General features: G+C 43.3%; 1 protein-coding gene across 3 annotated transcripts; it reads right to left on the reverse strand.

The window, feature by feature from the left end:
* Positions 1-862: 862 nt before the first annotated feature.
* TPRKB (TP53RK binding protein) lies at positions 863-10,355 on the reverse strand. Of its 3 annotated transcripts, none has more exons than XM_033175112.1 (5): positions 10,176-10,329; positions 7,457-7,619; positions 5,202-5,324; positions 2,045-2,221; positions 863-1,515 (listed from the first exon to the last, which is right to left on the reverse strand). In XM_033175112.1, exons 2-5 carry the CDS (start codon positions 7,595-7,597, stop codon positions 1,429-1,431), a joined length of 528 nt encoding a protein of 175 aa, XP_033031003.1. In that variant the 5' UTR covers positions 7,598-7,619; positions 10,176-10,329; the 3' UTR covers positions 863-1,428. The 3 variants fall into 3 exon arrangements, with proteins under 3 accessions (XP_033031003.1, XP_033031004.1, XP_033031002.1); XM_033175113.1 differs by having other exon boundaries at positions 7,457-7,616; positions 10,176-10,328; XM_033175111.1 differs by lacking the exon at positions 7,457-7,619 and having other exon boundaries at positions 10,176-10,355.
* Between the last annotated feature and the right edge of the window lie 16,160 nt (positions 10,356-26,515).

Consider the following 26,515-nt stretch of genomic DNA (forward strand, 5'->3'; position numbering starts at 1 on the left):
AAGGTGAATGTGAATGTGGAGGAGAAAGAGCCCTCCCAAGAACCTGATGGGGTCGGGGATGAGGTGAGGGTGCTCAGAAAAGTGCTGAGGCAGGCCCCAGGCTGGGGTCATGGACCTGCCTCAGCAGCTGGGGTCTGACTTCTTGGGGTTGCGTCCTGACTCCCCCTCCCACACATGGCTCTTTGCCCTCTAGAGGCCAAGGGGCAATGGCAGGTTCACAGTGGCACTGCAAGGTTAGGGTTGTTGGGGGTTCTTAGGGAGCAGGGGCACCAGTCCTGCTGTGGCCCTGGCTGCCCCCCACCTTGCCCAGGCTCCATGTGCACCCTCAGAGTCCCCCTGGCACAACATTTCTTCTTCCCACGAGGAACACCCCCACTTCCACTTGGGCCTCTGCCAGGAAGGGTGGGAGCTCTGCCAAGGTGTCCCTCTGAGTGACCACCCTCAGCTGGAGCCATCAGCCAGGCCTCTGCACAGGAGCTGGCCCTGGGCCTTGTGTGTAAAATGGGGGTAATAACAGTATCTACCTCATAAGGTTGCTGCAAGAATTAAATGAGTTCATACAAGTGAAAGACACTTAGAACCAGGATCCAGAGGCTTGCAAGGGGTGAGCTGGAGTAGCCATGGTAAGTATGGAGAGGGAGGTGAACTGATGGATATAAAATCGCCAAGGCAAAAAATTTAAAAACAATAACCAGCTGGGCTTGGTGGCTCATGCCTGTAATTCCAGCGCTTTGGGAGGCGCAGCAGGAGCATCACTTGAGTCTAGGAGTTTGAGATCAATCTGGGCAACATAGTGAGACCACATCTCTAAAAAAAAAAAATAATCACTAAGGCAAGAACCTAGTACACTGTAGGCATTCCCTAAGTGTTTGCAATTTTTATTCCAATTATATAAAAATAAAATATATTTGAATAGAAACAGAACTCTAGAAGGCAATAACAAGTAATAGTAACTGATTATCTTTTAAAATACTATAAGGTAGGACTACAAGTGGTTTCCTTTTTTCTTTTTTTTTTTTTTGAGACGGAGTCTCACTCAGCTGCCCAGGCTAGAGTGCAATGGAGCGATCTCAGCTCACTGCAACCTCTGCCTCCCGGGTTCAAGTGATTCTCCTCTCTCAGTCTCCCAAGTAGCTGGGATTACAGGCACCTGCCACCATGCCTGGCTAATTTTTAAATTTTAGTAGAGATGGGGTTTCACCATGTTGGCCAGGCTGGTCTTGAACTCCTGACCTCGGGCGATCCGTCTGCCTCAGCCTCCCAAATTGCTAGGATTTCAGGCATGAGCCACCGCACCTGGCCTTTTTTTCTTTTTTATACCATTCTGTGATTTAAACTTTTCTATAATGCACATATATTAGTTTTATAATCAGGGAAGAAAACTCAATGTTTTCTTTAATGCTGAGTTTTGTTAATATTTCTGATATTTCACAAAACATCTTTTGTTGACATTCTACAAATGATACCATCCAATAATGTCCCAATACTTTCTTCTTGTGAAGAGAGTTTATATATCTGTAAAAATGAAAGACAAATTATGACTTGCTATCGTCATTCACTACTAATTGTCATTATACAAACATGTGTAAGTGAAATTATTCCTCATTCAATTATTGGCTTCATACTATAACAAACAACAAATGTGATTAAAATATTCCAAGTAGATGGCAATTCATTACTTGTATTCCCTTTAAATTGCTGCTATGGGGGTAACTCTCAAGAACATAAAAACCAAATTTCTATCCATTTAACTTCATACTAAATTTATTTTACATCTTAAATATACTATGTAAGTTTGATATTGAAAGGTATTCTCTTTCTTAATGTGGAGAATGGTTATATCAGCTGAGTTTGTAATTATATTTTACATAAACCCACACCTCCCAGTTCTTTGTATCTAAAATTATTTTTTAGTAATTCTAAAAATTAGATTAACTTTCTCAAAAGTTCAAAAAACAAGGAGCCCTGGTGATCAATAAGCAAACAGTATCAGCATTATTGCTCATCTATCACTCTTTCTAAAAATATGGACTGGCAAACAAACCTTTTGGACTTCTGTAATATTTGTTATCTCAGGAAGACTTTTCAGAGAAACCTGATGACCTTCTACTTGAGATATTAGGTATTCTTGATTTATTTGTTTTTCTCCCTCTTCAATGTAAACAATTAGAATTGAGGTGTCACTTGCTGAGATACCAAATTTTTTCAAAGCCTCTGAAATCTAAGAGAAAAAAAATGAAAAAATAAAAATAAAAACAAGATAATTAACCATTGTTTCCTATGTCTGAAACATTTCCTAATCTGCCTTCTTCCTTGGTCAGGCTCTTATTTTTCATGTCCTAAAAGTTCTCACTGCCTAGTTTTTCACTTTGATGATTCCTTTCCAACATCCATTGGTACTTCCTCAAAAGCACTCCCTGCTTAAAGTTATGCCTTGTTCCTATGGAATCAAGCCCAGCCTCTTGGTGCTGCACAAAAAAACACCTCCTCTCGCTGGTGCCAAGTGGCTCTCCAGCCAGGCGCTTCTGCCTCCTGGCCAGTCTGGCCTGCCTGGGGGTCCAGTCACATTTCATGCCCTTTTGCCTGTGCTCAAGCTTTGTCCTCTGCTCACATGTCCCTTCTCCCCATGGCTTGGCTGCTGAACACATGCTTCAAGGTCCACATTTCTGATGCCACTCCCCACCACACCCTCCTCCCTCCAAAATGAATGGCTTCATTGCTGTACACCTAGATTTGAATTCATTTTTCCATTATATCATTTATCTCAGGGCATTTTAACTTATCTGCCTCTCCTTAGGAACATATTTGCCTCTTCTGCCCCTAGAACTGCAAATGGAACAGGGAAAATTTCAACAGACGTTTACTAAATTCAAGAGTTTTCTGAATTACGTCTAATGATCTCAAGGAAACAATAATTAGTAAATTTTATTCCAAGTACTGGGAAACTCTATTACCATGCTGAGATAACTGCATTTTATAAACTTTACAATCATCTGTATTTTAACCTATGCCACAGGTGTCCTAATTTTTCTTTTTCTTTTTTTTTTTTTTTTTTTTTTTTGAGACGGAGTCTCGCTCTGTGGCCTGGGCTGGAGTGCAGTGGCCGGATCTCAGCTCACTGCAAGCTCCGCCTCCCGGGTTCACGCCATTCTCCTGCCTCAGCCTCCCGAGTAGTTGGGACTACAGGCGCCCGCCACCTCGCCTGGCTAGTTTTTTGTATTTTTTAGTAGAGACGGGTTTCACCGTGTTAGCCAGGATGGTCTCGATCTCCTGATCTCGTGATCCGCCCGTCTCGGCCTCCCAAAGTGCTGGGATTACAGGCTTGAGCCACCGCGCCCGGCCGCATGTTTGATTTTTAAAAGTCTGCAGTTCTAGTATGAAAGAAATATTTAAAAATAAATGAAAAGCAGTAAATCATATTTTCAGTGTACTTTTATATATTCGGGGAGAATTTTGCAAATATTATCTATAAAATTAATTCAATTATCAGAAGTGAATAACTACCTCAATTTATTTGACATTTACTCTTAACAAAGTGCCATGAGATGATGGTGATTATCTAATCCTGTTGTTCTATAAAGCCCTTTATACTTAAGGAATTCAGCTTGCTGCTGCTTCTTTTTCTTCTTTTTTTCTTTCTTTTTTTTTTTTGTTTTTTATTGAGATGAAGTCTCACTGTGTCGCCCAGGCTGGAGTGCAGTGGCACAATCTTGACTCACTGCAACCTCCACCTCCTGGGTTCAAGCAATTCTCCTGCTTCAGCCACCCCAGTAGTGGTTCTCAAATATTTTACACTTAGGACCCCCTTCACACTTCTAAACGATGAAGATCCCAATGTAGGTTTTATCTACTGGTACTGTATTAAAAATTAAAATTAAAAATTAAGAAAAACTTTATTTTTTAATTCACTTGAAATAAAAATAAGCCTGTGACACACTAACATAAGAAACCTGTATTTTTTTTTTTTTTGAGACGGAGTCTCCCTCTGTCGCCCAAACTGGAGTGCAGTGGCCAGATCTCAGCTCACTGCAAGCTCCGCCTTTCAGATTCACGCCATTCTCCTGCCTCAGCCTCCCGAGTAGCTGGGACTACAGGCGCCCGCCACCTCACCCGGCTAGTTTTTTGTATTTTTTAGTAGAGACGGGGTTTCACCGTGTTTGCCAGGATGGCCTCGATCTCCTGACCTTGTGATCCGCCTGCCTCGGCCTCCCAAAGTGCTGGGATTACAGGCTTGAGCCACCGCGCCCGGCCGTAACTTTTCTCTAGATGACATTAGTACCTGGTTGTTATTAATAGCAGCAGTGATACTAAAAATTCATCAGCAAAACTGCAGTCATTTTTTTCATGTGCTACATGTGTGATGTCTTTGGCTTGATAACTTTCATTGAAAAAGCGTTACTGGCTGGGCGCAGTGGCTCAAGCCTGTAATCCCAGCACTTTGGGAGGCCAAGTCGGGCGGATCACGATGTCAGGAGATCGAGACCATCCTGGCTAACACGGTGAAACCCCGTCTCTACTAAAAATACAAAAAAAAAGAAATTAGCCGGGCGTGGTGGCAGGCGCCTGTAGTCCCAGCTACTCCGGAGGCTGAGGTGGGAGAATGGCATGAACCTGGGAAGCGGAGCTTACAGTAAGCCGAGATCGCACCACTGCATTCCAGCCTGGGCAACAGAGCGAGAATCCGTCTCAAAAAAAAAGAAAAGAAAAGAAAAAGCGTTACTATAAGTATTTCAAACCACAAACTCTTCCTACATACTGGGTGTGTGAGTGAGGATGTGTTAAGGACTGTTATAGATAGGTACCAGCAAGTCCCTGGTATATGAAAAAGACATGGATCCCACCCTCAAGGAGTTTACGGGAAGAGGGAGCTATGCACGCTAGCACACAAAATATTGATGCCTAATGTTTTATCATTTAGATTTTTGTCAGTTTCTTAAGCAAAAATACTTGAGAGGTCTTCCTGATCCTATATGGTAAGAACAGATAAAATTAACCTCACTTAATTTAGCTAAATTTTTGTTTACTCATATGTAAACTGTCTTAGTAAGAGGCAGGGTAAACCTCAACTCTCTGTCCAGAGCTCTCTTCACTATTATTTTGGTTTATTACTAAACACTGGCTTGCAGGAATTTAGCTTCCAACCCTGAGGAACACATATGTTATTATGACAAGGTCAACAGAAATAGGAAAGTCTACATTACATTGTTATTTGGGGAAAGGTTGAAAATAATTTCAGTAGATAGAGTTCTTGTCTTCATTTTTCCCAGTTTGTAGAGGTGAACTGCTTTGTTTGCTGCCACAAGTATCTGAAATGGATCGACAATCTACCAAAGAGAGCAGAAAGAATTAATTACACATAGAGAATCTGCAGTGCTTGAAAACACATGGTAACTCAAGGTTAACTCCAGTGTCAAGCTGGTTTACTTCATCACAATTCTTATGGTTTGTATTTTCAAAACTATTATCCCAGCTGGGCACGGCGGCTCACGCCTGTAATCCCAGCACTTTGGGAGGCCAAGGTGGGCGGGTCACCTGAGGTCAGGAGTTCAAGACCAGCCTGGCCAACACGGCGAAACTGTATCTCTACTAAAAATACAAAACTTAGGTGTGGTATCACGCACCTGTAATCCCAGCTACTCGGGAGGCTGAGGCAGGAGAACTGCTTGAACCCAGGAGGCGGAGGCTGCAGTGAGCCGAGATTGCACCATTACACTCCAGCCTGGGCAACAAGAGTGAAACTCTGTCTCAAAACAAAACCAAAAGCAAAAAAAAACTATTATCCCAAGAGCCTGGGTAGTCAGAAAATCACAGAATTTTAAAGCTGCAAGGAACTTATGCAAATAGTAAAATTTTTAAAAATAACATTAATTGAGGGCTAATATTATGGGCATGATCATATTCCAAACATTTTACTTGTGTTATCTTCTTTAATCCTCAAAACTACCCTATGAAACTGATACTATTAGTAGTAGTAGTAGTATGTAATTGATGAGGAAATTGAGGCAAAGAATGTCTAAGTTTGAATCCCATCTCTGCCACCTATCACCTAGGGAATTTAGGCAAGTTCCTTAGCATTTTATTTGTTAGAGACACATGAAACAGTATTTACTCCATAGGCTGTTGTGAAAATTAAGCGAGTTAGTATATGTAAAGCACTTGGAACAATACTAGGAATGCAGTAAGCACTATATAAAGGTTGGCTATGTCTTGGTCAAAGTCCTAAGTAGTAGGTCTGGGATTAATTCCCGGTAACATTATCCCACTGAGTGTGCTTTTTTTCTTTTGGAGACAGAGTCTCGCTCCATCGCCCAGGCTGGAATGCAGTGGCTCAATCTCAGCTCACTGCAACCTCTGCCTCCCACGTTCAAGTGATTCTTGTGCCTCAGCCTCCCGAGTAGCTGGGACTCCCAGCAGATACCACCATGCCCAGCTACTTTTTGTATTTTTAGTAGAGACAGGGTTTCACTATGTAGGCCACACTGGTCTCAAACTCCTGGCCTCAAGCAATCCACGCCCCTAGGCCTCTGTGTGTGCTCTTAACGACTACGCTATGCCTCCTCTACAGACTGTCTTGTTAAGAACCCCCCATTTTAAAGATGAGAAGCTGGAGATCCAGGCGTTTCCCATGTTAGACCCAGACCACAACCTTTCCTCCTTCCTAGGGCAGGACTTGGCACTTCTGCCTCTATTCACTGTTATAGTCCAGGTTGGCTGCATCTGACTTGGACAAGAATTTTTTCCCTAACAGTGACAGAATTTTAGGCTACCTTATAACATCACAAATATTAATGTATACTTAAATGGCCTGCATGGTTCATTCATTGTTTTTTTGTTTCTTTGTTTGTTTTGTTTTGTTTTGAGATGGAGTCTTGCTCTGTTGCCCAGGCTGGAGTGCAGTGGCGTGATCTTGGCTCACTGCAACCTCTGCCTCCCAGGCTCAAGCGATTATCCTGCCTCAGCCTCCTGAGTACAGGTGCCTGCCACCACACTAATTTTTGTATTTTTAGTAGAGACTGGGTTTCACCATATTGGTCAGGCTGGTCTCAAACTCCTGACCTCATGATCTGCCCGCCTCAACCTCCCAAAGTGCTGGGATTACAGGTGTGAGCCACCACGCCAGGCTTTTTTTTTTTTTTTTTTTTTTTGAGACAGTTTCGCTCTTGTCGCCCAGGCTGGAGTGCAATGGCGCAATCTTGACTCACCGTAACCTCCACCTCCCGGGTTCAAATGATTCTCCTGCCTCAGCCTCCCAAGTAGCTGGGATTATAGGCACCTGCCACCACATCCAGCTAATTTTTGTATTTTTAGTTGAGACAGGGTTTCACTATGTTGGCCAGGCTTGTCTTCAACTCCTGACCTCAGGTGATCCACCCACCTCGGCCTCCTAAAGTGCTGGGATTATGGGTGTGAGCCACCGCACCCAGCCAGCTCATTAATTCTTACAATTTATATTTACCACTGTAGGATTTATCAGTGATCCATCGATGGTGCCTTCCATGGCCTTTCTTCTCAAGTCTCCAGCATTTTTTACATCTTTAAATAAGAGAAGGGTTACCCTGCATTCGGGAAACAGGTCCAGCTGATATGTTAACTGCATTTCACAGATAAGCAGGATTCTACTGCACACAAAATGAAAAGACCAAAAGATTTCGTTTGTTTAAAAGTTAACATTATAACTCATTTCTTAACAAATATTCAATAACTTTGATAACAACATGATAAAAAGTTTTAAACTAGAAAAATCCATCGCCAAAGCCCATTTGGCATCCTCATGAGATGTTGTCTTCCTAACCCTTCTGAGCTGTTTCTAGTTCCATTGCCATTCCCAAGGAAACGCCAAGGGGCCCAGCTGGTTGCTGTTTGTTCAGATGAGGCAGGCTCAGATGCATGGTTGAAGGGCTGCTTCTCCAGCAGACAAGCAGGAGCAGAATGTCAGAAATTTTTTAAACCAGAGGTTACTTATGGTATTAATGAAGTCTTACTCTATCTTAGTCTTTTTAAATTCCTGATCTCATCATTTTATTTATATTTTAGGAAGGCCTAGACATAAATATTAAGGAAGAAAATAATTTTAAAGAATAAAGTAGGCCAGGCATGGTGGCTCACGCCTGTAATCCCAGCACTCTGGGAGGTCAAGGAGAGCGGATCACCTAAGGTTGGGAATTTGAGACCAGTCAGACCAACATGGAAAAACCCCGTCTCTACTAAAAATACCAAAAAAATTAGCCAGGCATGGTGGCGCATGCCTGTAATCACAGCTACTCAGGAGGCTGAGGCAGGAGAATCACTTGAACCTGGGAGGCGGAGGTTGCAGTGAGCCGAGATTGCACCATTGCACTCCAGCCTGGGCAACAAGAGTGAAACTCAGACTCAAAAAAAAAAAAAAGAATAAAGTATCACACTTGACCCAAAGATATTAATTCCACACATGGAAATTAAGCAGAGAGGGTATTAAATAATCAATATTGCTCCTTTCTTGGACATAAGCTTAACAAGAAAAGGATAGGTTATTATACATAAAGACATAAAAGACAATTTGAATAACTAGAAAGACATGACCATATCTTTGAATGGAAAAACTATGTATTGCAAAAATTTCTTTAAAACAAGTTCTATCAAATTCTTAATAAGATTATTTTGGTGGGGCAATTTGAGACTCATTTTATCCTTTTACCTGGCAGATTATATTTCTAGAACTCTTTCTGATGGAAATCATTAGGAATCCAAGAATTATATAAGATGTTCCTCTCATTATTTTAACAGTAAAAAGTTGAAAATAACCTATCTAGGTAATGATGGGATTGGTTGTGATTTAACAACCATTAAAACATGTGGTCTTGACGTTGTGTAGAATGGCAATAAATAACCTTAAGTAAAAACATCTGAATGGAAAACAAAACACACAAACTGGCCAAAATGCGGGTTTTTAAAAAAGCTTTTAAACAAATATTAAAAAGAAAACACAGCAAAAAGCTAACGTTATCTCTTACTTAGAATTAACTTGACTTTTTCTGCTACAAACAGGAAAAAAAAAATTGTGAACAATATCCTGGCCACAGTTCAATCATTACTCATGCTAAGAGGAAAAAAATGGATACACAAAGACATAATCAGTAGGATCCCAATATATAAAAAGATACACATATTTTTAAAAAACACATGAAGGAAACACTAAAATATGACCATCTTGGGTAGTGAGCTTATGAGGTGATTTTTATTGTCCTTTATACAAAAGAAAGTATTTCGTTATGTATGTTCTGAATTTTCTACAGTGAGCATACAAAACATGAGTAGACATAATAAGAAAGGAAAAAAAAGTGTGGTTTTTAACACTGGGGGTTGGGGGAAGAATCCTTAGAAAAACCTCAAAATAGTTTGTTCTTGTTTAGCGTAATTCACTCAGTCCAGAAACTTGGAATCGTCGTTGAGTACCCAACCTGTCACTCAAATCCTATATCTAATCCGTAAAGTCCTGAATTTTCACCTGCTAAATATACTTTTGATTCATCCACTTCTCTCCCATATGCTAGGTCACACCGCTCATCTACAGCAGTAGCCTCCTGAGTGGTTTCTCAGAATTCCTGTCCTCCTATAATCCAGTCTTCACCCGCAGTTCTAGTGATCCTTTCAAAATGGCCATCAGATCTTGCCATTCTGCTGCTCTTACGATAAACCCCCAACTTTGTGTCACGGTGTTCCATACTCTACGATTTGGTCCCTGCCTCCCTCTTCTGCTACCGCCGCAATGGCCTTCTCTAAGCTCAAGTCACCAAGCTTTCTCCCCGATTCTGCCCTATCGGACAGGTAGTTCCCTCTCTCCTTTCATCTCCGCTTGACGCACTCCTCCCTCCCTTCAACTCCATTTGGAATCATTTACTACAGCTCCCAGAACTCCGCGACTACGGCTCTTTTTAGTCTGAGGACTAGCTCCTTTTTGGGCCCAATCACAACTTTAAAGAACCGTGCACCTATCCGTTGCATGTCTCCTCACTAAACTATATTTCTTGAGGGGACAGACTGACCATCATTCTCGTGCTGCATTCCCAGGGGCTGGCCTCGTTGGCGCTTGATAAATACCAGCTTAAGAACCCGCAGCCATAGTCCCAAGGACATTACTAAATCTGCCCGAACCCTCCCCTCCCGAGTCGCCCCGTAAGTGGGCAAGGAAAACTCACCATCCGGCCCCCAGCGCGTCTCGGAAGATCTCCCGCTCGGAAACAGAGCTCACAACTTCCGGAAGTGATGGCCAATCCCTGTCTTCTTCGAGCCAGTTTCCGGATAGGCCGGCTCCGGGTGGCCATGTTTTTCCGGGTCCCGGTAGGAGGAGTGCTTCCGCCCATCGTCCCGCCCATTCTTCCGCCCTCCCTGCCTGGGTCCCGTCAACGAACGCGAAGAATAGGGGCTGTATATCACTTCCGGCGAAGGAAATGGAAGCATATATGGGCTGGCACCGGAAGTTGAGGTTCGGTTTTGAGTCTCGGCTTTGTCTTAATCTGTGTTGGGCATTGCACCGGGCTTCCTCAGTTTCTTCCTGTACAAGGAAAAGTACTGACCAAAATGAGTTCTACATACGTTTCCGCTGCTCGAGATTTCTTTTTTGTTGTTGTTGGTTTTTTTTTGAGACAGAGTCTTCCTTTGTTACTCAGGCTGGAGTGCAGTGGCGCAATCTCGGCTCACTGCTACCTCCGCCTCGGGGTTCAAGTCATTCTCCTGCCTCAGCCTCCCAAGCAGCTGGGACTACAGGCGCGTACCACCACGCCCGGCTAATTTTTTGTATTTTTAGTAGAGACGGGGTTTCACCGTGTTAGCCAGGATGGTCTGGATCACCTGATCTCGTGATACATCCGCGTTGGCCTCCCAAAGTTCTGGGATTACAGGCGTGAACCGCTGCGCCCCGCTGAGATTTCTTCATTCTTTTTCTGGGCCTTGTCTCCTGTGACACTTTGGACTTTGGACTTTTGAGTTTAATGCTGGAACAAGTTAAAACTTTAGGGGATGATTGGGAAGTCATGATTATGTTTTGCAATGTGAGAAGGACATGAGATTTGGGGGTCCAGGGATGGATTGATACAGTTTGAATATATGTCCCTGCCAAATCTCATGTTGAATTGTGATCCCCAGTGTTGGAGGTGGGACCTGATGGGAGGTGTTTGGGTCATGTAGGTGGATCTCTTATGGCTTGGTGTCTTTGCAATAGTGAGTGAGTTCTAGGGAGATCTGGTTCTTTAGAAGTGTGTGGCACCCCCGAACACACACTGTCTCTTGCTCCAGTTCTCACTGTGTGATGTGCCTGCTCGCCCTTCTCCTTCTGCCAAAAGTAAAAGCCTCCTCAGAAGCCAAACAGATACTGGTACTATGCTTCCTGTACAGCCTGCAGAACCATGAGCCAATTTAACCTGGTTTCTATATAAATTACTCAGTCTCAGATATTTCTTTGTAGCAATGCAAGAACAGCCTAATTGTGGGGGTCAGGCGGGGGAAAAAGATGGGGAGGTATGACACATCGGGCTAAAACATGAAGGACATTCGGCCGGACGTGGTAGCTCACGCCTGTAATCTCAATACTTTGGGAGGCAGAGGTGGGTGAATCACCTCAGGTCAGGAGTTTGAGACCAGCTTGACTAACATGGAGAAACCCCGTCTCTACTGAAAAATAAAAGAATTAGCCAGGCATGGTGGCGCATACCTGTAATGCCAGCAACTCGAGAGACTGAGGCAGGAGAATCGCTTGAACCTTTGAGGTAGAGGTTGCATGAGCCGAGATTGTGCCATTGCACTCCAGCCTGGACAACAAGAGTGAAACTCCCTCTAAAAATATATATATACACACACACACACACATATATATGTGTGTGTGTGTGTGTGTGTGTATATATATATGTATGTATGTATATGAAGGATATTCTATTTCTAGGACAGACTGGAACAGGGCCCTGGCTGTTCTGGTTAGTCTCTCTTTATCACAGGATGCTACATTCCCAGCACATTCTACAGTTATCCTAGAGAACCACAAGTGAGAAAGGAGAAAGAACTAAGTTTGTCCAAGGCCACCTGGAGAACTATTCTGCAGTCTATGCCCTTAACCCAGATTATCCCCCTTAGCACAGCTAGTCCATTCCATATGCCCACCAACCTCCTAGTACCTGGAGGCGGAGGTTTGTCTTCTCAGATTGACTTAACACCTTGACAGACACGATGTCAGTGCAACATTGTTGAGCCATAGCCAGAATACGTTTTACTAGGCCCAGGAGGACTACTCCACAAACAGGCTGATTGGGTCTGCCTGGAGCAGCAACCTAGTCCAGGATCCAGCGATCCAGGTAAGAAGTTGCTAAAGAGGTCAAAAAAGGGTCCTTAAGGGAGCCCCAATATCTGCAGCAAGTGGGCTTCCTCCCAGATCTCCCCTACTTTTCTGCAGTACATTAGGTGTTCGCTAGGTACTGTAGCAGCTACTGGCAATCAAACACACTTCTCCCAGTTTGGTAAATGGAAATCTAAAGTAATTCCTTTGTTTAATACAATCCTCTTGGCCAGCTGTGCTGGCTCATGCTTGTAATCCCAGTGCTTTGGGAAGCTGAAATAGGGGGATTGCTTGAGGCCAAGAGTTCAAGACCAGCCTGGGCAAAATAGTGAGGCCTCCATCTCTCCAAAATATTAAGAAAAATAGCCAAGTGTGGTGGTGTGCACCTGTAGTCAGATCTACTCAGGAGGCTCAGGTGGGAGGATCACTTGAGCCTAGGAGTTTGAGGTTACAGTGAGCTATGATCATGCCACTGCACTCCAGTATGGGCAACAGCATAAAACCCCATCTCAAAAAAAAAAAAAAAAAATTCTCAAGGAGTTGAGGGATGTCTGCTGGGCTGCCAAGGAAGTGACAATAGAGGAAGCAATATCTGCCATGCTCAGGGACAGATTTCTTATCAATTTTTCCTGAGCACCGACTCCTATGTGTGCTACCAAAAATCTCAAAAAGAACACAAACCCAGAGTTGCTTACACTTCCTAGCAGGAGTCTAGTAAGCCTGGTGCATGACTTCAGGCTGCTGGACCACTTGTATGACTTATTTCAAGGAGTAATATCTAGGGACACCCCAGAATGCCCAGTGTGCAGTATCCCACCGTTCATCAGCTTTTCAAGCATAACATTGCCCATACCGTATTTGGGTCACCCTGGACTGCCCACAGAGAAAAATGTAGCCCTCAGGTGCACATAGCATCCCTTCTCCTATTTTATTGTTCAGTAGCCCATTCATAGGTATGAAGGCATTGGCATTTGCCAACCAGGTCTCAAATTAGTTATATGAACTTGGTTTCCCCCATTCAATATTGTTCGTGAAGCCCCTACACAGAAAGCTAACAGTAGTCCAATTATTGTTTCCACTGTCAACACTGGGATGCTTCTCATCCAAGTAAAGGAATATAATGCGTCAAAAGTACTAGCCCACCAAGCTTTTATTACTTGTCATGATGTTTTGCCACCTTAGGCCAATTAAGTCTACCCTTAGGCCAATTAAGTCTCCCTCTCATGTGGCAGGTGCCAGATCCTCACTCAGTAAGCCAGGACTCAGGTTCTGTTCATATTCACTGTGCCACTATAATACTGGTAGAGTTTACTACTGGCAGGACGAGAAGGTTGCTGTAGCCTGTGACATGATGGGGTCTGGGATGACAGATCCAGCACTTCCCTTTGGTGGCCACAGCTTGGGAGAGCCTAACGAAGGGGTTATGCTTCTAGGCCTCTGCTGTCACGTCCTTGTGGAAAAAGCAGACTGACAGGTTAGTACCCCGCCCCTTACACTTCCTGCATCCTCGGGTGTTCCCTACCTATGTGATAGAGGTTGGGCTGAGTGTAGTGTCCCAGTCTGACTGCTGTAGTCCCGAAGGCTACCCATTCCCCTTGTTGCATGACCCAGGCCTTTTGGCTTCAGTTGTCCAGTCCGGGAAGGGAGGTTTTTCTTGTACAAACTCGACATGTCTGATAAGTTTACCCACCTGTATGGAAGGATCAGGTGTTCCTGGTGCCACTAACCCTAGCACTCTGGTACTCCTTGGTCCTGTCCTGTATCCCTGTGGATTTCATAGAAGAGAGGCACCTGGGGGAAGTATCACCTCTAGATTAGAGTCAGGGGGCCCTGTCCGAGGTGCTCTGGCAGCTTGAACCACCGACCACCTACAGGATGTGCACTCTAAATGGAGAAAGAAAAAAGAATGGTTGGGAACACTGAGAGTGGAATTTCACAGGTGCAGCCTCATCAGGCAGTCACCTGGTCCACCTCTATCCACACCAAGCTCAGTGTTTCTCACGATGTGTGCAGTGCTGTGTTTCCCTTGTATTGGAGTACGGTGCTTAGTGTCCATGCTGCCCTAGTCAAATCGAGGTGCCACCCCGATAGCAGGCTGTCCTGATGTCCTTTATTCAGTTGCTTTGTGAGTTGGCTGGTCCATCATTCAATGGCTCCATTGGCCTGTGGATGACAGAGTGCATGGAAAACCCATTGTATTGCATGAGACGATGCCCACTGTCATGTTGCTTGGGCAGTGAGGATTTTCCTTGGTCAGAGTGAAGTCCCATGGGGTATCCAAAAACATAAGTCCTCTCAAGGGCAGCTGTGGTAGTCAGAGCATCCACATGAGTCACATATAGAGTCCCTTCCAACAGCAAGCTGTTGCCATAGCTCTTGTCTCCACACATGGAATCTTTTTTTTTTTTTTTATTATACTTTAAGTTCTAGGGTACATGTGCATAACGTGCAGGTTTGTTACATATGTATACTTATACCATGTTGGTGTGCTGCACCCATCAACTCGTCAGCACCCATCAATTCATCATTTATATCATATATAACTCCCCAATGCAATCCCTCCCTCCTCCCCCCTCCCCATGATAGGCCCTAGTGTGTGATGTTCCCCTTCCCGAGTCCAAGTGATCTCATTGTTCAGTTCCCACCTATGAGTGAGAACATGCGGTGTTTGGTTTTCTCTTCCTGTGATAGTTTGCTAAGAATGATGGTTTCCAGCTGCATCCATGTCCCTACAAAGGACGCAACTCATCCTTTTTGATGGCTGCATAGTATTCCGTGTGTATATGCGCCACATTTTCTTAATCCAGTCTGTCACAGATGGACATTTGGGTTGATTCCAAGTCTTTGCTATTGTGAATAGTGCTGCAATAAACATACGTGTGCATGTGTCTTTGTAGTAGGATAATTTATAATCCTTTGGGTATATACCCAGTAGTGGGATGGCTGGGTCATATGGTACATTTAGTTCTAGATCCTTGAGGAATTGCCATACTGTTTTCCATAATGGTTGAACTAGTTTACAATCCCACCAACAGTGTAAAAGTGTTCCTATTTCTCCACATCCTCTCCAACACCTGTTGTTTCCTGACTTCTTAATGATTGCCAATCTAACTGGTGTGAGATGGTATCTCATTGTGGTTTTGATTTGCATTTCTCTGATGGCAAGTGATGATGAGCATTTTTTCATGTGTCTGTTGGCTGTATGAATGTCTTCTTTTGAGAAATGTCTGTTCATATCCTTTCCCCACTTTTTGATGGGGTTGTTTGTTTTTTTCTTGTATATTTGTTTGAGTTCTTTGTAGATTCTGGATATTAGCCCTTTGTCAGATGAGTAGGTTGCAAAAATTTTCTCCCATTCTGTAGGTTGCCTGTTCACTCTGATGGTAATTTCTTTTGCTGTGCAGAAGCTCTTTAGTTTAATTAGATCCCATTTGTCAATTTTGGCTTTTGCTGCCGCTGCTTTTGGTGTTTTAGACATGAAGTCCTTGCCCATGCCTATGTCCTGAATGGTACTACCTAGATTTTCTTCTAGGGTTTTTATGGTATTAGGTCTAACATTTAAGTCTCTAATCCATCTTGAATTAATCTTCGTATAAGGGGTAAGGAAATGATCCAGTTTCAGCTTTCTACTTAAGGCTAGCCAATTTTCCCAGCACCATTTATTGAATAGGGAATCCTTTCCCCATTTCTTGTTTCTCTCAGGTTTGTCAAAGATCAGATGGCTGTAGATGTGTGGTATTATTTCTGACGACTGTGTTCTGTTCCATTGGTCTATAGCTCTGTTTTGGTACAAGTACCATGCTGTTTTGGTTACTGTAGCCTTGTAGTATAGTTTAAAGTCAGGTAGCGTGATGCCTCCAGCTTTGTCCTTTTGACTTAGGATTGTCTTGGCAATGCGGGCTCTTTTTTGGTTCCATATGAACTTTAAAGCAGTTTTTTCCAATTCTGTGAAAAACTCATTGGTAGCTTGATGGGGATGGCATTGAATCTATAATAACCTTGGGCAGTATGGCCATTTTCACAATATTGATTCTTTCTATCCATGAGCATGGTATGTTCTTCCATTTGTTTGTGTCCTCTTTGATTTCACTGAGCAGTGGTTTGTAGTTCTCCTTGAAGAGGTCCTTTACATCCCTTGTAAGTTGGATTCCTAGGTATTTTATTCTCTTTGAAGCAATTGTGAATGGAAGTTCATTCCTGATTTGGCTCTCTGCTTGTCTGTTACTGGTGTATAAGAATGCTTGTGATTTTTGCACATTAATTTTGTATCCTGAGACTTTGCTGAAGTTGTTATCAGCTTAAGGAGATTTTGGGCTGAGACGATGGAGTTTTCTAAATATACAATCATGTCATCTGCAAACAGGGACTTTGACTTCTTCTTCTTCTTCCTAACTGATACCCTTGATTTCTTTCTCTTGCCTGATTGCCCTAGCCAGACCTTCCAACACTATGTTGAATAGGATGGTGAGAGAGGGCATCCCTGTCTTGTGCCAGTTTTCAAAGGGAATTTTTCCAGTTTTTGCCCATTCAGTATGATATTGCTGTGGGTTTGTCATAAATAGCTCTTATTATTTTGAGGTATGTTCCATCAATACCGAATTTATTGAGTGTTTTTAGCATGAAGGGCTGTTGAATTTTGTCAAAAGCCTTTTCTGCATCTATTGAGATAATCTTGTGGTTCTTGTCTTTGGTTCTGTTTATATGCTGGATTACGTTTATTGATTTGCGAATGTTGAACCAGCCTTGCATCCCAGGGATGAAGCCCACTTGATCATGGTGGATAAGCTTTTTGATGTGCTGCTGAATCCGGTTTGCCAGTATTTTATTGAGAATTTTTGCATCGATGTTCATCAGGGATATTGGTCTAAAATTCTCTTTTTTGTTGTGTCTCTGCCAGGCTTTGGTATCAGGATGATGTTGGCCTCATAAAATGAGTTAGGGAGGATTCCCTCTTTTTCTATTGATTGGAATAGTTTCAGAAGGAATGGTACCAGCTCCTCCTTGTACCTCTGGTAGAATTCAGCTGTGAATCCATCTGGTCCTGGACTTTTTTTGGTGGTGGTAGGCTATTAATTGTTGCCTCAATTTCAGAGCCTGCTATTGGTCTATTCAGGGATTCAACTTCTTCCTGGTTTAGTCTTGGAAGAGTGTAAGTGTCCAGGAAATTATCCATTTCTTCTAGATTTTCTAGTTGATTTGCGTAGAGGTGTTTATAGTATTCTCTGATGGTAGTTTGTATTTCTGTGTGGGTTGGTGGTGATATCCCCTTTATCATTTTTTATTGCGTCTATTTGATTCCTCTCTCTTTTCTTCTTTATTAGTCTTGCTAGCGGTCTGTCAATTTTGTTGATCTTTTCAAAAAACCAACTCCTGGATTCATTGATTTTTTGGAGGGTTTTTTGTGTCTCTATCTCCTTCAGTTCGGCTCTGATCTTAGTTATTTCTTGCCTTCTGCTAGCTTTTGAATGTGTTTGCTCTTGCCTCTCTAGTTCTTTTAATTGTGATGTTAGAGTGTCCATTTTAGATCTTTCCTGCCTTCTCTTGTGGACATTTAGTGCTATAAATTTCCCTCTACACACTACTTTAAATGTGTCCCAGAGATTCTGGTATGTTGTATCTCTGTTCTCATTGGTTTCAAAGAACATCTTTATTTCTGCTTTCATTTCGTTATGTACCCAGTAGTCGTTCAGGAGCAGGTTGTTCAGTTTCCATGTAGTTGAGCGGTTTTGATTGAGTTTCTTAGTCCTGAGTTCTAGTTTGATTGCACTGTGGTCTGAGAGACAGTTTGTTATAATTTCTGTTCTTTTACATTTGCTGAGGAGTGCTTTACTTCCAATTATGTGGTCAATTTTGGAATAAGTGCGATGTGGTGCTGAGAAGAATGTATATTCTGTTGATTTGGGGTGGAGAGTTCTATAGATGTCTATTAGGTCCGCTTGGTGCAGAGATGAGTTCAATTCCTGGATATCCTTGTTAACTTTCTGTCTCGTTGATCTGTCTAATGTTGACAGTGGAGTGTTGAAGTCTCCCATTATATGTATGGGAGTCTAAGTCTCTTTGTAAGTCTCTAAGGACTTGCTTTATGATCTGGGTGCTCCTGTATTGGGTGCATATAGATTTAGGATAGTTAGCTCTTCCTGTTGAATTGATCCCTTTACCATTATGAAATGGCCTTCTTTGTCTCTTTTGATCTTTGATGGTTTAAAGTCTGTTTTATCAGAGACTAGGATTGCAACCCCTGCTTTTTTTTGTTCTCCATTTGCTTGGTAGATCTTCCTCCATCCCTTTATTTTGAGCCTATATATGTCTCTGCATGTGAGATGGGTCTCCTGAATACAGCAGACTGATGGGTCTTGACTCTTTATCCAGTTGCCAGTCTGTGTCTTTTAATTGGAGCATTTGGTCCATTTACATTTAAGGTTAATATTGTTATGTGTGAACTTGATCCTGTCATTATGATATTAACTGGTTATTTTGCTCATTAGTTGATGCAGTTTCTTCCTAGCCTCGATGGTCTTTACATTTTGGCATGTTTTTGCAATGGCTGGTACCGGTTGTTCCTTTCCATGTTTAGGGCTTCCTTCAGGGTCTCTTGTAAGGCAGGCCTGGTGGTGACAAAATCTCTAAGCATTTGCTTATCTGTAAAGGATTTTATTTCTCCTTCACTTATGAAACTTAGTTTGGCTGGATATGAAATTCTGGGTTGAAAATTCTTTTCTTTAAGAACGTTGAATATTGGCCCCCACTCTCTTCTGGCTTGTAGAGTTTCTGCCAAGAGATCTGCTGTTAGTCTGATGGGCTTCCCTTTGTGGGTAACCCGACCTTTCTCTCTGGCTGCCCTTAAGATTTTTTCCTTCATTTCAACTTTGGTGAATCTGGCAATTATGTGTCTTGGAATTGCTCTTCTTGAGGAGTATCTTTGTGGCGTTCTCTGTATTTCCTGAATTTGAATGTTGGCCTGCCCTGCTAGGTTGGGGAAGTTCTCCTGGATGATATCCTGAAGAGTGTTTTCCAACTTGGTTCCATTTTCCCCCTCACTTTCAGGCACCCCAATCAGACGTAGATTTGGTCTTTTTACATAATCCCATACTTCTTGCAGGCTTTGTTCATTTCTTTTTTTCTCTTTTTTCTTTTGGTTTCTCTTCTCGCTTCATTACATTCATTTGATCCTCAATCGCTAATACTCTTTCTTCCAGTTGATCGAGTCGGTTACTGAAGCTTGGGCATTTGTCACATATTTCTCGTGTCATGGTTTTCATCTCTGTCATTTCATTTATGACCTTCTCTGCATTAATTAGTCTAGCTGTCAATTCTTCCACTCTTTTTTCAAGATTTTTAGTTTCTTTGCGCTGGGTACGTAATTCCTCCTTTAGCTCTGAGAAGTTTGATGGACTGAAGCCTTCTTCTCTCATCTCGTCAAAGTCATTCTCTGACCAGCTTTGATCCGTTGCTGGCGATGGGCTGCGCTCCTTTGCAGGGGAGATGCGCTCTTATTTTTTGAATTTCCAGCTTTTCTGCCCTGCTTTTTCTCCATCTTTGTGGTTTTATCTGTCTCTGGTCTTTGATGATGGTGACATACTGATGGGGTTTTGGTATAGGTGTCCTTCCTGTTTGATAGTTTTCCTTCTGACAGTCAGGACCCTCAGCTATAGGTCTGTTGGAGATTGCTTGAGGTCCACTCCCGACCCTGTTTGCCTGGGTATCAGCAGCAGAGGTTGCAGAAGATAGAATATTGCTGAACAGCGAGTGTACCTGTCTGATTCTTCCTTTGGAAGCTTCCTCTCAGGGGTGTACTCCACCCTGTGAGGTGGGGGTGTCAGACTGCCCCTAGTGGGGGATGTCTCCCAGCTAGGCTACTCAGGGGTCAGGGACCTGCCTGAGCAGGCAGTCTGTCCGTTCTCAGATCTCAACCTCTGCGTTGGGAGATCCACGCTCTCCCCAAAGCTGTCAGACAGAGTTGTTCGCGTCTGCACAGGCCCCCCTGCTCCCCTGTTGGTCTTCAGCTGTGGGCTGTCCCCAGAGGTGGAGTCTACAGAGACAGGCAGGCTTCCTTGAGCTGCTGTGAGCTCCACCCAGTTTGAGCTTCCCAGCAGCTTTGTTTACCTACTTAAGCCTCGGCAATGGCGGGCGCCTCTCCCCCAGACTTGCTGCTGCCTTGCGGATAGATCGCCGCAGACTGCTGTGTTAGCAATGAGGGAGGCTCCGTGGGCGTGAGGCCCCCCCCGGCCAGGTGTGGGATATATTCTCCTGGTGTGCCTGTTTGCTTAAAGCACAGTATTGGGGTGGGAGTTACCCGATTTTCCAGGTGTTGTGTGTCTCAGTTCCCCTGGCTAGGAAAAGGGATTCCCTTCCCCCTTGCGCTTCCAGGTGAGGCGATGCCTCGCCCTGCTTCAGCTGTCGCTGGTCAGGCTGCAGCAGCTGACCAGCACCGATTGTCCGGCACTCCCTAGTGAGATGACCCCAGTACCTCATTGAAAAATGCAGAAATCACCGGTCTTCTGTGTCGCTCGCGCTGGGAGTTGGAGACTGGAGCTGTTCCTATTCGGCCATCTTGCTCCGCCCGGAATCTTTTAATAGTCCAATCACTGCTGCCATTCCCCTGACCAGATGGCTAGGCTGTTGGCAACGGCCCATGAGTCAGTAAAAATGTGGCAAGATATGGTGGTAGGTGAGAGGGGATGTGCCCCACTGTTATGGCTCAAATCCTTAGCTATTAGGGGTCATAGGCCCTCTGGTGGCAGTGATGTTCTGTGCCACAAGCAACCAAAATGTCAATGCCTATGAAGCACTCAGTGGTGGGAACCATGGTCACTGACACTTGAAATGGCCCAGAGGGCTCCACCTACAAGCAGAGAAGCACCACAAGCAGATAAACACTATGTGTCACTGAGTCCATCCCCAAACTTCCTGCTTAATTTTTCCCCTAAAGGAACCTGGAAATACTGTCATATGGCCTTCAGTATCCAAGAACTCCAAAGAAGTCGGAATTTCCATCTTTCCCCATTTTATCTTTTTTTTTTTTCTTGAGACAGGGTTTCTCACTGTTGCCCAGGTTGGAGGTCAGCCTCAACCTCCCAGGTTCAGACAATCCTCCAGCCTCAGCCTCCCACATAGCTGGGACTATGGGAAGCACACCACCACACGTGGCTAATTTTTAAATTTTTTGTAGAGACAAGGTCTCACGTTGTTGCTTTGGCTGGTCTCTAACTCTTGGGCTCAAGGGATCCTCCTGCCTTGGCCCCACAAAGTGCTGGAATTAGGTATGAGCCACTGCACCTGGCCCCATTTTATCTTGATAGGAGTATAGAGCCATTGGCCTCTGGTGGTGATCCAGAGACCATGGCCCCATTCCTACCTGTGCCATTCAGCCCAAGACATTTGGGTTTGCAATGTCCCTTTATCAAATATATTCATCAACCGGGATGCATGCGACTTCCTTGGCCTTTCTCCATGTCTGAGACTGTGGTCCTTTAGACTTGAGTCTCCCTTTCTGTGATGGGCCACACTGTGCATGTGAGTTCCTCTCAGATGCTTCAGGGACCGTGTGAGTACCTCATCCCTCTTCTTTCTCTTAAGTGCCTTAGGGTATGTTTGAGTCCCCAGTCGCCAGCCCTGGAAATGAGCAATCACATAAGTGGCTAACAACCAAGGGATCCTGTGTGGTATTTCAGTTCCACCTGACTCTCTGCTTCCACCCATTCAGCCAGCTCAGTCACATCCACAGGGTGTGTTTGCATGTGACCTAAGATCCCACGTATCACCCCTCCTTTCCCATAAAACGTGCCACTCCAAGTCCAGCCTCTGCACCCGCAGGTTGACATCACCACCTTCTTTCACCAGGAAAACATGGTTCTGTCAGACTGAACCCGGTTCGCTGTGCTAATTTTGTGAAGCAGGCTCATTGTACACTGGTTATCAACTTGCCTGAGTCCAATGAGATGGTGAGATGGAACGCCCACACACAAGTTACACGAAGTGGGTTTATTACTTACAGATTGGCCCTGAGGCACAACAGAAGCCTGGAATTCATTGTGAGCCTATCTCCCAAGGCTCAAGAAAGCTACTGAGGGTGGATGGATTCTCACAAGTGGGGCATGTGTTCCACTTGCACTGCAGCTGAGGGACACCAGAAAGCAGCCGGCACTGGATTTAATACCCTCGGGGACCACATGACACGCTAGGCAAAAGTGTTGGCTGACGTCTTGTTTCTCAGAGGCAGACTGGAACAGAGAGAGCCTGAGCTGTTCTTGTCAGTTCCTCTTTATCGCAGGATGTTGCATTCCCAGCACATTCTACAGTCATTTTTGAGAACACAAGTGAGAAAGAGGGAGGAACTGGGCGAGTCCAAGGTCACCCGGAGAACTGTCCTGCAGCTTGTTCTTGAATATTCATATCAACTTTACCTATAATAGCCAAAAACTGGAAATAACCAATGCCCAACAATACACTGATAAACACATTGTGGTAAATTCATACAGCAAGATACCACTCAGTACTGAACAGGAATGAACTGCAGACACTTCCAACAATACTTGCAACATGGATGAGTCTTTAAAATGTGCTCAGCAAAATGACAATCTGAAATTAATTACTAGGCCGGGCGCGGTGGCTCAAGCCTGTAATCCCAGCACTTTGGGAGGCCCAGGCGAGAAGATCACCTGAGGTCAGGAGTTCGAGACCAGCCTGGCCAACAGGGTGAAGCCCCGTTTCTACCAAAAAATACAAAAATTAGCCCGGTGTGGTGGTGGGCACTGTAATCCCAGCTACTCAGGAGGCCGAGGCAGGAGAATTGCTTCAACCCGGGAGGCAGAGGTTGCGGTGAGCCGAGATCATGCCACTGCACTCCAGCGTGGGCGACAGAGCGAGATTCTGTCTCAAAATAAAATGAAATAAAATAAATTACTAGATGATTCCATTTCTACAAAATGCTAGGGATTACAGATTTATTATGGAGTGACTGAAAGCAAATTAGTGGTTACTTGGGATAGGGAAGTGGGAGACTGACTGGAAAGGATCCAAAGGGAACCTTTAGAGTGAAGCCAATGTTCTATATCTTGATGTGGTGTCAGTTACAAGGAAGTATGAATTTGTTACAATTCATCAAATTAGATGCACTTTAGAACAGTATATTATATATATATAATATATTTTAATGTATTTTTAAATATATATATTTTTTATTTTATTTATTTTCTGAAACAGAGTCTTGCTTTATCACCCAGGCTGGAGTGCAGTGGCATGGTCTTGGCTAACTGCAACCTCTTCCTCCCAGGTTCAAGCGATTTTCCTGTTTCACCCTCCTGAGTAGTTGGGATTACAGGTGTGCCACCACGCCTGGCTAATTTTTGTATTTTTAGTAGAGACAGGGTTTCACCATGTTGGCCAGGCTGGTCTCGAACTCCTGACCTGAGATGATCTGCCCGTCTTGGCCTCCCAAAGTGCTGGGATTACAGGCATGAGCCACTGTGCCCGGCCTAGAAGAGTATATTTTATAAACTACAAATTATGCCTCAATAAAGTTGATTTAAAAACAGACATAAAAATCGTTGTCTCATATCAAGCAAAGTCCCATGGAATAAAAAGAAAATAGTTGTCTTGGCCAGGCACGGTGGCTCATGCCTGTAATCCCAGCACTTTGGGGGGCCGAGGCAGGTGGATCACCTGGGAGTTCGAGATCAGCTTGGCAAACATGGTGAAACCCTGCCTCTACTAAAAATACAAAATTAGCTGGGCATGGTGGCGCATGCCTGTAATCCCAGCTACTCAGGAGGCTGAGGCAGGAGAATTGCTCGAAACCAGGAGGCGGAGGTTGCAGTGAGCCAGAATTGCACCACTGCACCCCAGTGTGGGTAACAGAGTGAGACTCCGTCTCCAAAAAAAAAAAATTGTCTCAGTTCATAGCAGCTTGTTTCTAACTATTAAAAGCTGGAAACAACCCAAACATTCAAGTGAATGGATAAACAAATTGTCACAATCCATACAATGACTGCAACTCAGCCATAAAAAGAAGTCAGCTATTGCTATATACAGCAACACGGATGAATCTCAAAATAATTATGCCAAATAAAAGAAGCCAGACATAAAAAGAGTGCATACTATATGATTCTGTTATGTAAAACGACTACGGTGACAGCAGATCAGTGGTTGCTTGAGTAAGGGTTCTGGAATGGAAAGAGAGGATTACAAAGGAGCATGGGGGAACTGTGGGGTAATAGATGTGTTCTACCTTGATTATGGTAATGGCTTCATGGATGTGTATATGTCAAGTTAATCTAATTGTATACTTATAAAAAAATACAGCATATTGCACGTCAATTATCTTTCTAAGGCTATTTAAGAAACACGAGACACTACATCTTTTTATTGGAACAGCTAAAATTTAGAAAAACTGACAACACTAAGTACTGGAGAGGATGTGAGCAACTGGAGCTCTCATACCTTATTCATGGCGATGCTATGTAATACAGACATTTTGCAAAAGTTTGGGAGTTCCTTACAAAATTAAATATACACTTACCCCACAACAGCAATCCCAGTACAAGAGAAATAAAAACAATTCACACAAAAAAACTCTATGCAAATATTTATGGCAGCTTTGTTCAAAATTCAAATATTGGTAAATAACCCAAATATCCTTCAACTAGTAGATGGAAAACAAATTGTGGTATATCCACAGCATACTCAGCAACAAACGGGAACGAACTGGTGATCTACTCAGCAACATGGATGAATGTCAAAAGCATTATGCTAAATTAAAGAAGCCACATTCGAAAGGCTACATACTCTGTTATTCCATTTATACAACATTCTAGAAAAGGCAAAACTATAGGGACAGAAAATAGGTCAGCATATGCCAAAGTCTGGGGTTGGTGGAAATGGACTGCTACAAAATGCCATGAAGGAATTTTAGGGGATGACGGAATGGTTATATATTTTGAGTGTGGTGGTGGTAGTGATGGTTATAAAACTATGTGTTTGTCAAAATGCATAGAACTGTACACTAAAAGAGGTGAATTTTACTATCTGACTATTTTATAGGTCATCTCAGAGGTAAAAATGATCCCTTATGGCTTGCAAGGGTTATGTATCATAAAATTAGTTCAAAAGATCTAATTTGAACTCATCTAAGGTATTAGATGAGAGCTTTCAAAACAATATTAACTTTATTCTTCTCTGCAATACATAGACTTGCATAAATATGCATAACTGTTACCATGTGTTAAAATGAATCTAACCTTGGAAGTGTTATCTGAACAAATGGGTCAGGTAAGATACCCAGACTCCAAACACCATCCTCATGTCTTGTGAAAATAACTTCGAAAATGAAACTTGTAATTCTTGATCAATTGTTATGTTGGATGTAACTGACATTTCTATATTCTTAAAAGGTATAAATATTTGTAGGACTTCAATGTCAAATCAGTGGGAGATCTGGTTCTTCCAGCTGTCATATACATGGCTGAACAATTAAACACTTATGACTACCAGATTTTTAAACAAATATCTGGGTGTCTTAGCCTAGGTCCTTTAGAAAGCAGAGCCCAAGGCAAGGATTAAAGCATTGGTATTTTATTTATTATTTATTTTTATGCTTTAAGTTCTAGGGTACATGTACACAACATGCAGGTTTGTTACATATGTAACAACCCAAATGTCCATCAATCATAGACTGGATTAAGAAAATGTGGCCCATATACACCATGGAATACTATGCAGCCATAAAAAAGAATGAATTCGTGTCCTTTGTAGGGACATGGATGAAGCTGGAAACCATCATTCTGAGCAAACTGTCACAAGGACAGAAAACCAAACACTGCATGTTCTCACTTATAGGTGGTAACTGAACAATGAGAACACCTGGACACAGGGTGGGAAACATCATATACCGGGGCCTGTCATGGGTGGGGGGAGGGGGGAGGGATAGCATTAAGAGAAATACCTAATGTAAATGACGAGTTAATGGGTGCAGCACACCAACACAGCACATGTAAGCACTGGTATTTTATTTGGGATATGTAAGAACAGAGAGGTGAGGGCGAGGAAAAAGGTAAGTGAAGCAAGGAATGATGCATAGCAATGTGATGTAATGCGTTACCTCACTGCAGGCTTCACAGTGAGCCAGGAAGATACACAGGGTGTTTGCCAAGTGCATTTACTTAGCCAAACACATTTGCCAGACAACCTGTGTGTCTTCTCTGAAAGGCATGCAAGGCA

Source organism: Trachypithecus francoisi, unplaced genomic scaffold (assembly GCF_009764315.1).
Source record: "Trachypithecus francoisi isolate TF-2019V2 unplaced genomic scaffold, Tfra_2.0 Lachesis_group17, whole genome shotgun sequence".
Lineage (NCBI taxonomy): Eukaryota > Metazoa > Chordata > Mammalia > Primates > Cercopithecidae > Trachypithecus > Trachypithecus francoisi.